A 16,842-nucleotide genomic window follows, 5' to 3' on the forward strand; every position below is an offset into this window, starting at 1 on the left:
CGTGCGTGCGTGCGTGCGTGGTGTGCATTAGCCCCACTCCCCGGGATTATACCCCCTGTACTCTTCTGTTTCTCCAGTAATAACTGTCATTAACTGGCTCCCTGTCACACTCGCACCTTAAACACCTGTTGTCAAGAGCGTAAACCAAGGCCTATAGCAGCTAATGCTGTGTGTTCTGCCATTGATTTTAAAATGTGACATGCAGACTATCCAGAATTGTAGATGCTGATCCGGTCGACTTCAGACAACACACTGACTCCATCATATCCTCTACGATACAGACCCCCAAGTTTGATTGGTGGAACGGTTCTCAAAATACCCAAAAGACATGATTATTTATTTTAAAAAAGAACGAAGAAAAAAACAGTGTTTTGCCAATTATTTGGTGGTCCACTTGCAAAATCCTCATCCTCATGGCCCGGTTAGGAACCACTTGCATACAGTATATTGTGACCTACTGCATAGGGGTGCTTGTACGTACTGTATGTATATTCCTGCCTTGTACTGTGTTCTTCAGTCAGTACAGCGTGTATAGCAATCACCTGAATGATTCAGAGCCTTTTGAAAGCCCCAGGCAGGCATGTTGTCTCGGCAGAAAGCCTCTCAATGTTTAATGGGTGATAACTAGGCTACCGAAAGACCAGCGCTCTGCACTCTTAACCACATGAACCCCCCAAGCACAGGGGTTGTCAAAGTTATGTCTGAATAATCCCCCCTTTCCAGACGAACTGTGTTGATCTAGCATAAAAATGACCACTATTTTAAACTTTGGCCATTAACAAATAGCACACACTGAGCTCACACCCTGTGAGTTTGTCAATCTGCTATTTTTGGAGAAAAAACAAATGCAGACAAATCAAAAACAAATCGTAGATCTGCTATTTTCACTGCTTTAGTGCAACACTCTCTTGAAGTAGACTAGGACATTACTGAGAAAAATAAATAATACAACAAAGTTGAAATCTGGAGAAACAAGGTTTCTGTCTGACAGCGACGGTAATTATGTGTGCATGTGTCATGTTGTGCAGCTACACAGAATCAGCCTGCTGTGGAATTGTGGGTTTTTAGAGAAGAGGAGCTTAATGGAATGCTCACTGCCTATACAATCTACGGTGCCAGGCTGTCTCTATTACCAATGCATTTGTCCTTTGTAATTAGTGTGTGTGTGCGCGTGTGCGTGCGTGCGTGCGTGCGTGCGTGCGTGTGTGTGTGCGTTCTCCACAAAGATAGACCCTGATGTGTGTGAGCTACAATGGAGGTCTAAATGGTGTGTGTATGTGTATGTGTGCTTGGCCTATTTGAAAAGCGTAAAGAAGGGATACATGCTGTGGCTGTGGAGAGAGAACAAGTAGCCTACACTGCACTGAGCACACAATCCATTAAGAATTTAAAAGTCTTTCTCTTTGCCTGGTAACAACACTGATGAGATACAGTACATAATGTATTGTGTATACAACAAATATATCACAATTAACAGAAACCGTTACATAATAATTTGTCGGGGTCGATCGGTCGGTCCCTGCAGGCCCGGTGGGAAGAGCTAACCGTGTAGGGGTCATTTGCATAAGTAGAGGGGTCAGCCATACATTTGCAATAGCATGCCTATGGGTGCTCGGCGCCTGTCTGTCTGTCTGTCTGTCTGTCTGTCTGTCTGTCTGTCTGTCTGTCTGTCTGTCTGTCTGTCTGTCTGTCTGTCTGTCTGTGCGCAGCGGTGCGTTCTGTGCTACTGTAAGTGGCGTGCGCCCATGGAAAAAAAGTCTTGACTATAGGGGGTCAAGGTGGTCGGTTTAAGCCAAGGGGTCAATGACCCATATTGACCCCCCTATGGCGCCGGGCCTGGTCTGTCCCATATATGTGCATGACCATATATGGGCATAGTGGTCGGATCGGCGGCTCTGGACAACCGGATATAACGGTCAAATCAAAATCGGTATAGTTCTGGACAACCACCTATATACCCGGCCGACGCAATGCCCTCCTCGGGTCGGTGACGACGCATGTGCCAAGTTTGAAGTCGGACGGTTCTCTCAAGATACGTGAACTAGAAAAAGTGCCCTTCTGGGCACAGGTCTCCACCAGGAGGATAGGACTGTGTGAGATGTTTGGCAAAATGTTTAGGAGTAATATAAACATGTTTTTTTGTTTGTTATTTTTTTGCAACAATTTTCTTCATTTTGTTGAGGAAATGCAGAGCCAGATCACTCATAGCATGAGGATAGAATTCTGGATGAGCAGGACATGTGCAGCATTTCGTACAAAACGGGCCACTCCTGAAAACTTTGGAAGGCAATGTTAGCCAATCAGTGTAGAATCTGAGAAATCCAACAGACTCGTCTTGATCACATGACTACAGAGATCATGTGTACCGATTTGCGTGACATTTGGATGAAATCTGTGCGACTAACATAAGCAATGTGTTTTGCAGAAATCGGCCTCATGGTGGCGCTATAACCGGCAGATGTGGAGGGATGCAGGGACAATGTTTTTCCATGGCCTCTAGGGAGTGCGCATACATAAGTTGTATACAGATCGATGCAGTTATAGCTGAAAACAGGAATTGGCCTGTTATAGCGCCACCTTGAGGCTGATTTGGGGAAGAAATGAGTGGCATGTCGTCCTCGGCCTAGTGGAAATGTGCGTGTATAATTTCACGGAAATTGCACACTGTGTTTGTGATTTGTGGCATTTTGTTCGAAACGGACCAATCATGTGAGCTTTGGAAGGCAATCTTAGCCAATCAGGATGGAAGATGGGAAATGGTGCAGATCCGTGTTGATCACATGATACACTAGATAGTGTATACCGAATTGTGTGATGTATGGATAAAATGTGTACGAGTAATCTACAGAAATGTGTTTTGCCTAAATCGGCCTCATGGTGGCGCTATAACAGGCCGTTGAGGAATATTTGGGGCAGAGGTTCGTCGTTGGCATCCAGGGAGTGTGTGTGCAAAGTTTGGCATGGATCGGGCCAACGGTGGCAGAGATTAGTTGGTAACAGACGGACGGAAGGAAGGACGGACGCACACACGCACACACGCACACACACACACACACACACACGGACGGAGTGCAAAACATACTCTCTCCCCATGCCTTCGGCCTGGTGGAGACAATAACAGGAGTATATATACGTGCCAACTATTTTCCGGGCTACTGGAGATGCGGCGATTTCTAAACAAACTGTTTCAATGCAAAATGCTGTGTTCAAGATCAGGAGAGTTCCGAAAAAAGCAATTCTCGGGTATGGCATGGAAAGGAGAGGAGGGCATTTGCATTTCTTTCACCATAGTAAATGCTGCATTCATGGAGGGCAGCTGTTTTACAGACGGGTAAAAGGGCAGGGGCTGAATCCCCCTTTGATGTCTATGTGTGCACGTCCCTGGTGCCAGTGAAGAGGCATTAAAGGAGCATTCAGTGATTTGGGTGATTTGGAAAAAACCCCGGTCCACCCGGTAACAAGATGTGCACATGCACGCACTATAAGTGGGGGGGACACGCGACAGGCCAACAGCACGCACCTCAAGGCCCGCCCCTGCTCGATCATGATTGGCGGAAGGCCCATCTCTATCCTGATTGGATGAAGGCTGGGCCACCTAGCCAAAAACGAAACCTAAGGTTTTTTAACCCCCAGGGGTTAACTGGGGACAGGGAGGAACTCCTTATATGATCAGTACACTCTATAGTAGGGAGGATTATCACAACTAAACAAAAAAATAAGTGATAGTTGAACTAAGTGAAATCACTGAATATACCTTTAAATAAATGCACTCAGTCTTCAACATTTCATTATGCAGGTTATATCCCCTGATACATTCCCCATGGGGTCTGATCAAGATCTGCCTGCTCCGGATGAATGAGGGCTATATCCCCTGATACATGGTCATCACTGCCTGATGAATGAGCTCGGGTAGGACATGTTCTGCCTGCAAGACATCCATGTGCTCCTTGAGTGCAACGTCTGGGATTCCAACACGGGTCTCACGTTCAGGACATCCCACGCCTTAGAACATCGTAACCTCCAGCGGCTAGCCTGCGCTGAGTGGTGTAGACTAGGAGAGTGGCGTCATTGAGTGGGCAGAAAACAGCGCTCAAGCGGTTTTCTTTCATGCAACACTGGAGAGTGACATGATGGAGTTTTAAATACATTGTTTTCAATGAGAGCGGTGCTATTGCAGCTATGGGCTGAGCCCAAAGCTATGGGCTTCAGAAGTGTGACCGTGGACCCGGCATCCTCACAGAGCACGACCTGGACCTGACGTGGACCAGGCCCCTCCACGGAGCCCACCAAAAGTGTGACCGTGGATCCAGCCTCCTCACAGAGCACGACCATGGACTGCTATCATATTATTACACCAATACACTATATATATCTCAATATTATTATTATTATTATCTGACAACATTGCTATACTATATTGTATTATCCTACACTATTACCGGTACATTATTGTTATTGCTACTACTTGTATTTGCCTTTTGCCTGCATCTCCTTCCCTGTTTCTATTCCCCTCTCCCCCTCCCCCCTTTCCCCCGACACGGTCGAGGCAGATGGCCGCCCACCCGAGTCGGGTTTTGCCTGACATTTCTTCCTAAAGGGGAGTTTTTCGTTACCACTGTGGCAATATTGCTTGCTCTGGGTGGACCCTTGTTGGTTTTCTGCTTTACATGTAAAGTGTCTTGAGACTGTTGCGTGAGTCCAGTGCATTCTGCCAACTTCCGGCTCCGCACATAGCCGCCATTGGACTGGCCCCATGAAGTGAACAGAGATGTCGTAACTCTCCTTCAGTGGCTCTGGCCTATACCCTAAAGCAGTGTTGTTTTTGGCAGCAAATTTCTATTTTAGTTTAGTCATAGTCTTTGGAATGAAACTTAAAAAAAATCACACCCGTGTGAACTGAGTGGGGCAACTCCCCTCTCCCCCTGCCCCCCCCCTCTCTCTCTCTCTCTCTCTCTCTCTCTCTCTCTCTCTCTCTCTCTCTCTCTCTCTCATTAGCAGGCAACAGTGCAGCACTATCTCTCTCTCTCTGTTTCTGGCACAACAGCGCCACTTTTGCCCCTACTGGTACTCTAAACATAGTAACATAGTCACATAGTTAGTCACATAGTCACATAGGTTAGGACGGACATTGCTGTTCCTTGGAGTGGTTGCACCACTCAAAAAGTACAATATTTGCCTCTGCGATGTAGTGGAGTAGAATTAATTAAAAGTATAATAAAGGAAATGTTAATACTCAAATAAAGTTGGGAAAATCACACTTGTGTGAAGTGGGCGATGCCGCTGTTTCGTTTGTTTGGAATATTTACATATTAGGTCTCAGTGCTTTGTCAGGTTTTATCCTAGCAGTGTTTGTGCCCTCCTTGAATAGGGTGACCAGATTCAAACTGTTCATTTGAGGGACAGAAGAATCGCTTGTGTGGGACAAGTGGGACGGGGGGACAGGATGGGACTGGGTTAGCAGCTTATTACTTAATGTCTTCGCCCATTACTTAAAGGACCACTTCACCACTTTTCAACCTATATAGGCTACTACAGTACCAAGTCGGCCATACCACCCATGACCAAAATTAGCATTTTAAAACAAAACTTAAGAAGCCAGATCGGTTTAATTACGAAATGGGCGAAGACATTAAAGGACCACTTCACCACTTTTCAACCTATCTTCATATAATAGGTCCTCACTAATAATCATGATAAAATGGCACGATTTATTTCTACTCAGTCTGTGTCTCATAGGAGGGCTGTGGGCAGTTCAGAAACCGTCTTCCAGTGACATAATCGATGGGGAATACAAGCTAATATAAACTGCAGGCTTTCTAGTCCTGAAAAGTTGCAATGCGAAAATGGAAGCCATCGTTCTCACGATAATGAAAATCTAAACATTTCTGTAAAAAAATCTTGTTTAAAAAAAGTTCGGTCTACTGATGATGTCACTGGAAGACGGTTTCTAAACTGCCCACAGCCCTCCTATGAGACACAGACTGAGTAGAAATAAATCGTGCCATTTTATCATGATTATTAGTGAGGACCTATTATATGAAGATAGGTTGAAAAGTGGTGAAGTGGTCCTTTAATGTCTTCGCCCATTTCGTAATTAAACCGATCTGGCTTCTTAAGTTTTGTTTTAAAATGCTAATTTTGGTCATGGGTGGTATGGCCGACTTGGTACTGTAGTAGCCTATAGGCCTAGGGGATATTTCTCATGTTATTTTAACAGGCTTAAAAACACATCTTGCAGGAAAAGAGCCAATGAGAGTGTTTTACAACAGAAGGCCAACTATTATAGGGACTATTAGGGCATCAATTCAATCAATTTTTAACATTTTTAAATAGTATGTGCTACAAGCTCACAAGTTAGATCTGCTATATTCTATAGGCCTACTTGTGTGTAACCCTCTTGCATTCATTTACACAAAACAACAAAAACAACATAAAAGCATGAAATATGGAGAGACATATTCTATCGCCATGTCCCTAGGGACTGTGACCTTTGGGTCAGGGTCACCACCACAGGTCAGCCACCATTCATATCAATCATTGATGTCTGACACGCAACCAATGAGATTATGGGATCAATTTGAGTTGACGAATGAGATTATCTGATCAATGTGAGGGATATTGGATTTTGTTTTGAAAGTTTTCAAAGTTGTAGTTGTGTGTGTGTGTGTGTGTGTGTGTGTGCGCGCGCCGCGCGCGTGTGTGTGCGTGTGTGTTTCACTGGCCTCCACACCATAGTGTGTTGCTTCCTCCTATCCTTAGCTCTGCTGCCCTCTATTGTCCAAGGCAAGGGTTTGCTTTTATTGTTTGTGGCACATTTCAACGAGGCATGACAACATTGAGCAAAGAAAACTCGTTATCAAAGAACATTATAGTTCAATAAATAGAAAAATAAGTTAAACACACTCAAGTAACACAAGTACAAATGTATATTGGTCTACAAGATTCGATACATAGTTACACCACCAAGATACCCAATACCCATGCACCTGTCAAAATACTTCCTTAATGTCAGTCCACAATCACAATACCAGAGGGAGTTCAACAAACCATGTGCAATCTCAAACAAGGGATTCAATTAATTTCGCTCCTATGCCACTACAATGTAGATGTGAATCCCTAGACTTCTTCAAAACCACTCTCAAAAAGCACCTACGGACGGCTGCAATTTGAAAGTGGCCCCTGTAAAAAACAAAAAGGCAAAGTCCTATAGGCTACTGTACATGTTTTTACTTTTTTTGATGATTTCATGTTTTTCAGAGAATTGTATGAATTTGTACGTGATGTCTTTAAATGTTCTGATGAATTGAAAATGAAGGACCCTGATGTAAACAAGTTTTAGTGCTTTTCCTGTATCCTCGCAGTAGCAGTTTTTGTATCGACCTATACTTTCTTTTGAACTGTAGTCTGTACCTCTACATACTGTGAATAAAAGTTTAAATCAATCAATCAATCAATCAATCAATCAATCAATCAATCAATCAATCAATCAATCAATCAATCAATCAATCAATCAGGGAACAACAATGACGTCGTAGCTATTATGCTGCAGGCCTTCGTCTAAAAAAATAACTACATTACCCATCGTCCCGAGCGAGGTGTTTGTAGTGCACAGCGAAAAGGCAGGAAGCTCCGCGAAAGGAAGCAGCCCGTTTCCTGAAGTAGAGTCAAATTCACCAACACGTTGCATAACAGCACATCCGTTTCTTCCAAATTAAAATAAATTATATTAAACACATTTAGGACAAAGACAGGTCTATCTATCTATGTACAAAGTCATTTAGTGCTGTCGTTGTATTTCCATTGATATGTCCTGGGACAATTGTGCATTTTGAATAATTCTGCCCTGAATAAACACCCCCTTTCTCAAAATAAGAAGCATTAATTTTACTTTGAAAAACCAAGGACCAGACAGACGGTACTGGTGTTTTTTTTGCTGACTTGACGCGGATATGGAGGAAAGAGAAATTGACAATAAACAGTAGCAGCACATATCATATGCCGCCGATAAACAAAGTAAAAGAGACAACCATCCCTGTGTTAAAGTTGACTAAGGTCTCATATCACCCCCAAATGGTACAGTTATATCCAGGAGAAACGCCTATAGCACCTTTGCATCAACTGACAGCTGTCTAGTCGGTAGAAATGGAACACATCCGAACGCCGAAGGTAAGCCACAGCCAGGGTTTAAACTATAAGCAAATTAAACCATCGGCCTGTATGTAAGATGGTCACACATTGTTTACAACACTGCTTCTCAAACATTTTGACCACAGATCCACGTGTGAAAATATTCTGTGCCAGCCAGGGACCACCCTCCACCAATACAGGATTTGTGTTATTATTATTAATATTATTATTTTTCAAATGGAATATTCCAAATCTGCCCCATTTAATTTAAAGAGTCTCTGTAAATAGCATATCTCTAGCTCTGCTATTTTCAGACACCTGACATAGTTGTTAGGGCCTATTACGTAATTATACATTGATTTTGATTAACTAATTTTGCTGGGGCGGGGACCCCCTGGAACTCTGAGCCCTCGTGTGTGTGTGTGTGTGTGTGTGTGTGTGTGTGTGTGTGTGTGTGTGTGTGTGTGGTACAGAGGCTGGTGACAGCAGGTGTGGCTGTGTGAGCAGAATTGGAGGAGGTGTGCTGTGCCCCCCCCCCCCCTCCCTATATGGCTGTCATGATTATGACATTATTAATTATTGTCATCACTGTGTGATTCACACTATATTGTGATTAACGATTTATTTAATTGTGTTTTTGTCATTACACACATTTCTGTTTGGCTTTGAAGTTGTACAGGGCAGATATGACAAATATCCTACTGTATGCACTAAGATATTATTTTTAATAACTTTATACTGAAATGTGTGGAATTAACGTGGAAATGATTATGGCGATTATGAACATTTATGAATCATTTTCAACAGAAATAACTTTTAATAATTATGATTGTCTCAAGGTTAATATATTCTGTAATCATTGGGACACGGGCAGGCCTATACTTGTAATGTTTCTGTTTTCTCGACGTCCCATGATCGATTTGAGTGAGTCACTATTAGCGTTGTCGCGTCTCATTGATGTCGATGTGGTCTGATGGGTCTGAGTAATGCCATTAACAGACCACGGGATGCGACACAAACCAGACCGTGATGGTATACTACAGTATATACTGTACTGTATACGGTATATAGGGTCTTATCTAGTAAAGTTGTTTTCTCTTTCAGACCTAATTCTGTACAGGTCTTCTGAACTTAGTTCACATGTCGTACAGCTAAGCATTTTACGGTGTGTGTGTGTGCGTTTGTGTTGTTAAACCCAATTATTAGACCTGAGGCTGATTCTACAAATGTCTTCTCTAATCTAAATCCTTAGACAGTTTCCTGAAAAACCAAATGTATTTGGATTGGTCGTCGACCCCCATCTGAAAATATGTTGTTTCAGGGACCCCCCAGAAGCAAAGATTTGAGTAAACAACGTTCGCTCGGAAAGAATATATTTTCAAAGATTTGCAACACATTTTCACGATTTTTTAAAAAATGTGGTGCAAATTTGGAATATATATTCTTTCAGAGATAACGTTTTTAGCTCAAATCTTTGCTTCTGGGGGGGGTCCCTGGAACAACATATTTTGAGATGGGGGTCGGAGGCCAAATACATGATGATTCTAGGGCTCCTTGACATGAAATAGTATGAGAACCACTGACATAGAAACATAGGTTTTTCAGAAAACTGTCAGGATTTAGAAGACATTTATAGAATCGAGCTCAGGTCTCAATGGGTTAAGAGTTCCCGTCCTAAATGGGTTAAAACCGAGGGGAGGCCTTCTGTATGTGCTAAAAAAGTCTTCTGAAAGAATATATATATTCAAAGATTTGTGCCGCATTTTCACGATTTTTCAAAAATAGCAGACTTACAAGCTCGTAGCGCGCCACTCGGTGGCGCGCTATGAGCTTGTAGATCTGCTATTTTTCAATAGCTAAAGTATAACATAATACTTAGATAAAACACCAAAAGGGGTTCCCGCCCAAAATGGGTTTAAGTATAGCGTGGCCCGATTCATCAGTCACAGAAGTACTACTGAAGTGTCTCGGAGGCACTTGCCCGTCGGTCAAGTACAGGTCATGTTCTACTTTCACAAAGGTCATGCCCACTTGCCCGGAAACTGCGGAAAGTAAACCATTCGATTTAACAATTATTTATTTTTTACTTTCTGGGGCTGTGCGGAAAAACAAAAAGTCATACCTCGATTTTTATGCCAAATGTGTTTAAGAGTATAGACAGATAACTTGTGTTGTGTTATTAGACGTGTGTCCCATCCCCTCTGAAACGGGCACTTTCCCTGTCGGGCAACCTGAAAGGAAACTCCACCTGCCCCAAAGAAGTGTTGTTTTTGGCAGCACATTTCTATTTTAGTTAGGTCATAGTCTTTGGACTGAAGCTTAATTTAGTTTTAGTCATATTTTTGTCACCTGGAATGTTTTAGTCAGTTAGTCTAGTTTTAGTCGACTAAATATCATAAGATTTTAGTAGACTAAATCTGCAGTTGATTTAGTCGACTAAAATGTATTTTGTCGGGCCTTGATGCCGTCGTAATGACTGATTTTAGATCATTTTACACTTGCTGAAAATAGCCGATCTACATGCTCACAACGCGTCGCAGCGAGCTTGTAGATCTGCTATTTTCAGCATATAACCAAGTGTAAAATGACTTATACTGGATCTCTTGTCCACTAGTCCCTCCCTAACATTTAGTCAAGTTTTTATTTGTTGACGAAATTGTCAATATATTTAGTCATAGCTTAGTTTTCATTTGGTTTCCATTTAGTTTTCGTCAGTGAAAAAAGGTAGTTTTACCTGCCGGTGGGCAACCCTTAGTGTCAATGCTTATTACGACACAGTAACGTGCAAACGTGTCGTATTAACGTGGGAACAGCTTGGAGGAAGCTCTCAATGCTCTGACAGGGGAGACGCTTGTGACGTGTGTAATTGTAATAGTTAGTTGTGCCTTTGTGCCACCCTCCCTTCGGGGCCAGAGAGGGCATAGTGGCATAGTGGGTCTGTTCAGTTGCTGTGACGCCTATAGCTTTACATTCCGGCGAGGTATCGGCCTTTCGTATCCTCATTTTTGTTTTGTTTCAGGACTAGGCAACAATGGCCATAACATGGATCTTAGAAACGGAATCCAAAGGAAAGTACGCACATCTCTAAAAAACTTTCAGGTGCTAAAAAGATGCGTACAGGAGAAGGAGAAGTCGTCCACACACTGTTTCGTATATAGCTCCCTTTTGGGAGAAACAGTGTGCGTACAGTTTCTCCTTCTCCTGTACATAACATGGATCTTACCCTTCTCTCTCTCTCTCTCTCTCTCTCTCTCTCTCTCTCTCTCTCTCTCTCTCTCTCTCGTGGAATTTTCTCATCTCAGTATATATACAGTATATATATACAGTATATATATATATATTACGTTATTGCTACTCTTCCTGTAAATTTCACCTAGACAGTCACAGAAGCAGAGAAGCTAGGTACTAAAAGCAGACAGATTTTAAGTATCGGTCCTGCAATGAGATGATATTCTCTCTCTCTCTCTCTCTCTCTATCTCTCTCTCTCTCTCTCTCTCTCCCCCTCCACTCACTCTTGTTTTTTTCCGCTATGTTTACTTTTCTTGCCCTCTGTAGTTCACTCACTCTCTCACTCTCTCACTCTCCCTATCTCACTCTCCTCTCTCTTTCAGTGTGACTCATGGCAGGCAGTCTCTTCCTGTTCCTGTAGTGTGTTGGTGCCAGCTCTTGACACAGCCCGTTGCTGGTTGGTCGGATAGGACAGAGCATTTTGGTCATGTCAGCCAGTGAGAGCAGACACTAAGACAGTGGATGATTGATCACTGGACATTGAATTAAATTGGATTAACCCGAGCATCAAATGAACGTGCTCAGAAAATGCTCACCCATCTGGACACTTGGGCCGTAAAGATTTTCAAGTGGGCCCTGATCCTCAGCCAACTGAATGTAGGCTGCATAGTGTTGTTTGTCAAGTCGACAGTGTTTTGTGACCACAGCAATCCAGCAATGTCTGAAAGCCATGATGCTAGTGACAGATGCAGCGTCGCCACATATTTTTTAGGTACAAACTGCCACTGTCGCAATATCGCTTGCTCTGGGTTGTTTTCTGCTCTGTATGTAAAGTGTCTTGACTCTCTTGAGACAACTTGTTGTGATTTGACACTTTAATACAATTGAATTGTATGAAGACTTGAACACATGGAGTGCAACTCCAAAGGTTGTACAACTGCTTGTTATAGCCAATGACCCATAACCTTCCCCCTATTTGAAGACTACTACTTATTGAGTCAATATTAACTTTAGTGTGTTTGTGTGTTTGTGTGTTTGTGTGTGTCACGTGTGTGTCGCGTGTGTGTCGTGTGCGTGCGTGCGTGCGTGCGCGCGTGCGTGCGTGCGCGTGCGTGCGTGCGTGCACAAGGCCAGAATGTCTCAGAATGGGCCTTTGGGAAGATCTGTCCGCTATCTATACATCTGCTTTTCTATCTATACATCTGATTTAAACAAAAACGTTAATTATGCTTGAGTAGTTTGAGGGAGAGGGAGAGAGAGGAGCGGAATGCCATAAACTATGCATTTTAACTGGTAGTTGCGACAATACTATAACTATAGTCATTGATTTGCTGATAGGCAAATAACAGATGTGTGGTGTGCTTGTGTGTGGTGGCACTGGTGGCACATTCTCTGTATATTTCTGAAGCAGTTGCACATTCAAAGGCAATTCCGATTAAGTTTTTTAAATAGTGATGTTGCTACATTCACTGTATACTAACAACAACTAATGAGACAACAGAGGTAGCTGCCGGATTCAAAAGTATAATAACAACGTCTAGGTTGCACCACCAGACATTGTGGTGGTGCAACAATGGTGATTGCAGTGGGTTAATCCATGTGGCTCGTCTGGTCTTGCAGGTGGAGCAGGTGCGTCTGCTGGATCGCTTCGGCAACAAGGCGACCAGTGGAACGCTGTATCTGACCGCCACACACCTCATCTTCGTCGAGAGCAGCTCCACGGCCGGCTCCCAGGAGATATGGGTGAGTGCTCCTATACTGTCAGCCCAATCTGAGCCTTTTCTACCCAAAAGACTCTATAGTTTACATGGATGTGTATTTGGTTCTTTCCTGCAAACCAATTATCTTTAGTTTTGGTATTTTTTCAATTTATTTTAGCCATTTTTCTCCCCAATTTAGTCGTTAAGTCAATGAATTCCTTCCCACACACTTTCTGCGTATTGACACTACTAACTGCCAGTGAGGAGCCCAGTAGGCCCTAGGACATAGAGCCTTCGTCCTACGATAGCGCATCGGTCAAATCGGCGGTTCTTGACAAGTTGACAACGCGCCAGGCTATCCGACAGACCCCGTGGCGGTCATGACACTCCCTCGTTGTTTGAACTAATAGTAGGTCTAACAAATCGGGTAATACGAAGTCATCCCAGAATCACACTTAACTGTACAACAGGTTTAAGGGAAACCCTACTAGGAAACTTGTATGGCAATATCTGTATCAATGAATCGGTAATCGGATATCGGCCAAATTGTCAATATCGTGCATCCGTAATTAGAGCCTGTGTGGTACGCACCCTAACCATTGGACTATCGTCAGCGTCTGTTTTGTTTTGTCTGTCCCGTCCTGAGATGGGGCTGAGCTACTGTTTTCAGATCTGTGGGAACTGGGTCAACAATATTGCATCCAGTGACGCGTCATGTTGCCACGGTAACCGGACCTAGGTTTGATGCAGCCTGATGGCATCATGGATGGACAGGCTGAAGGAATGCCAGCAGGTAGCTGGGAATAAGTAGGAATAGTGTAGTGTGTGATTTTGAAAACATGACTATTGACAAACAAACTAGTCTAGTAGCCAGCCCATAGAGCCCCATTGTGAACCCGGACATGTTGAGTACACCAAGGTTTTATGTTAGAAATGTTTAGTATGGATCCCCAGCATGTAGAAACTGCTGGATGCTAACTTGCATATGTTGAGCAATTTTCATAATTGGCATAATATGTGACCATACCAACCTATAGAAGGCAAAATATTCAAAATGTCATCATGCTTTATGTAGCATGTGACATGTCAAACTAGGGGGTTTTCATGATGCTGAATCCATTCCAAGCATTCGTTTTGCAAAAAAAAACACTCATTGGGCTAAAAACGGCCAATGCCGTCATCACAAATTGATGATGTCAGCCCATTTGGGCAAGTGGGCATGGCCGTCACTTTTTGGCTACTAGGCTAAACTCCCATATCTGCTGTGCAAAGTACAACAATGTGCAAACACAGCAGCATGATTTGTGAGCTGCTGTGACAGGAGAAGGATATCAAATGGAACACCACCACCCGAAAGACTAATCATTGTGTGTATTCCTGCATCGAGTGATCATGGTATATAGAAATTGATTTATTGGAGATTCTGACTTTCAATTATACATACATTTTTGTTTTGATTGTATTGTTCCACTTTTTGCTTTGGCAATGTAAACGTATGTTTCCTCATGCCAATAAAGCCCTTTGAATTGAAAATTTGACTTGTGTACTCACTACTCCGTTGTATAATGCACCATAAAGGGCTCCCTGGAACCACTTCAAGAACCCTGCGGGGGTCCCCGGACCCCACTTTGATCATGTCCCACACCCATTGTTTCATTTCATACGTACAGAGTGAAAACTCCTTCAGTTTCAGTTTTTTCATTCGGTAAAGGATTTTTTTTGTCTTCTTTTTTTTTTTTTTTTTTTTTACAAGCTCTGTGACTGTTCTAGTTGTTTGTGTGGAATACTTCTAGCATGTGTTAAAACACTACGGACAGCCCGGGCCTCTTGCCTTGACCTTCCTTCCTTCCTATTTTATGTGCTGAGCAAAGGGAATGAAGGCTGCTGCTTTCATGTGTTGTTCTAGGCCTGTTTAGTGTGCAGGCTCTGCACTAGGACTGTGTGTGTGTGTGTGTGTGTGTGTGTGTGTGTGTGTGTGTGTGTGTGTGTGTGTGTGTGTGTGTGTGTGTGTGTGTGTGTGTGTGTGTGTGTGTGTGTGTGTGTGTGTGTGTGTGTGTGTGTGTGTGTGTGTGTGTGCGCCGTGCATGCGTGTGCACATGCAGAAGACCATTCAGAAGTAGTCTATGCGTTTCTCAGCATGTTGTTGGTTCTGGTGCATCAAATATTGAATATACTGTATAGACCAGGGGTGCACACATACTTTTTTGACATGAGAGCTACTTTCAAAATGACCAGCTCAACAAGATCTACTGACCAAAATAATCATTATCCCTTTGCTGGAAATAGTTACATAAGACACACTTGGCACAGGAAATATACAGGAGAAATGGAATTGGTAGGTTTTCTTTGTAAGTCTACTGATGTTTGTGTGCAACACTCTTGAAAACAATGTATTGCATTATGGGTTTGAGCTGACAGGCCCTTTTTGATGTCAATCAAGTCACCTTAATTGAAGTGATAGATTATATATTTCAGGGGCATGTCATGTGGTCGTGATCTACCTTTTGGGCACCCCTGCTGTATAGACTAGAGACTGTGGGCAGTATTATGCGTGTCTTAAGTACCAGGTCTTATTACTTAACTTAAGACCTGGAGGCGTGATCAATGCCATTTGGCTATTCTGAGTGGCCAAACAGCATTGACCACGCCTCCAGGTCTTAAGTTAAGTAATAAGACCTGGTACTTAAGACACGCATAATACTATGACTCAGCAGCTGGTGGGATCAGCATTTTGTGTGTGTGTGTGTGTGTGTGTGTGTGTGTGTGTGTGTGTGTGTGTGTGTGTGTGTGTGTGTGTGTGTGTGTGTGTGTGTGTGTGTGTGTGTGTGTGTGTGTGTGTGTGTGTGTGTGTGTGTGTGTGTGTGAGAGAGAGGATGTTCTGCTAATCATTACTCATGCTGGTGTATGAATGTGCATGTTTATGATGTTTCTCCTGGGGTTACTGTATTATGCTCATGTGATGCATTGTCCTCTTGCAGTACCTGCTGTTCTCTCAATAACAGCGCCGTATATTAATGTCGAACAGATCTTTGAGTCTTTCTGGACCCTTATCTCGAACTGTGTTTGCCCTTTTCTTTTCGTTATCATCATCATCATCATCATCATCATCATCATCATCATCATCATCATCATCATCATCATCATCAAGCCAATGTCTGTCTGAATGAATGAATGAATGTGTGTCAGAAACACTGCCGTATCTCCTCACTGCCTGCACCAATCACTCCCACTTTTCACACAGGCATTGACCATAATAATATGGAGGTCTTAACGAAGCCCTTTTTCTGATTTTACACATTAATGATTAATACATTTATTAGTGAATTAAAAACGCACCCAGGGCGCGGTACCCCCTGGGGGCAATATCTCACAACGGGTAAGGGCTAGTGGCAATAATTCGTTAATCCCCACATCCATTTCTCTGTGTTTTTGCTGCTGTTGTATCCTGCTGGCTCACCTGCCAGTGAGGAACCCCCACCGAGAGGACGTAGAGCCTTCTTCCTTGTCTGTAATAAACACAACGATAAACAATAATTATAATAAATTAGTAGTATTACATGATTTATTACGACCAAAAATAATAATAAGCTAAATGCTTAATATGCTTATTTTTTCTACCCTTTCTACATCCAATCCATGCATATTTCTGCTCGTTCAGTTACAATAATAAAATTTAGTAGGAGAAAGAGGCAGCTTTTGGAATACTTTTGTATATTGCGAGAGAGCATTCTCAAGGTTTGGGTTGCTAGAGAGATCCACCTTCATTATCAGACTGGTACCAAACCG

At 42.9% G+C, this 16,842-nt stretch overlaps 1 protein-coding gene across 2 annotated transcripts in view; it reads left to right on the forward strand.

The window, feature by feature from the left end:
- Positions 1 to 7,949: 7,949 nt before the first annotated feature.
- Positions 7,950 to 16,842, forward strand: part of mtmr6 (myotubularin related protein 6) — a 122,224-nt gene continuing 113,331 nt past the window's right edge. For both annotated transcript variants that reach the window (XR_013788561.1, XM_079490306.1), the window contains exons 1-2: positions 7,950 to 8,166; positions 12,977 to 13,099. Coding sequence is in view for 1 of the 2 variants with exons in the window: in XM_079490306.1 (XP_079346432.1) it covers positions 8,143 to 8,166; positions 12,977 to 13,099 (147 nt within the window). In the remaining variant the exon portion in view is untranslated. The remainder of the gene's footprint in view (positions 8,167 to 12,976; positions 13,100 to 16,842) is intronic.

Source organism: Electrona antarctica, assembly GCF_951216825.1.
Source record: "Electrona antarctica genome assembly, chromosome: 20".
Lineage (NCBI taxonomy): Eukaryota > Metazoa > Chordata > Actinopteri > Myctophiformes > Myctophidae > Electrona > Electrona antarctica.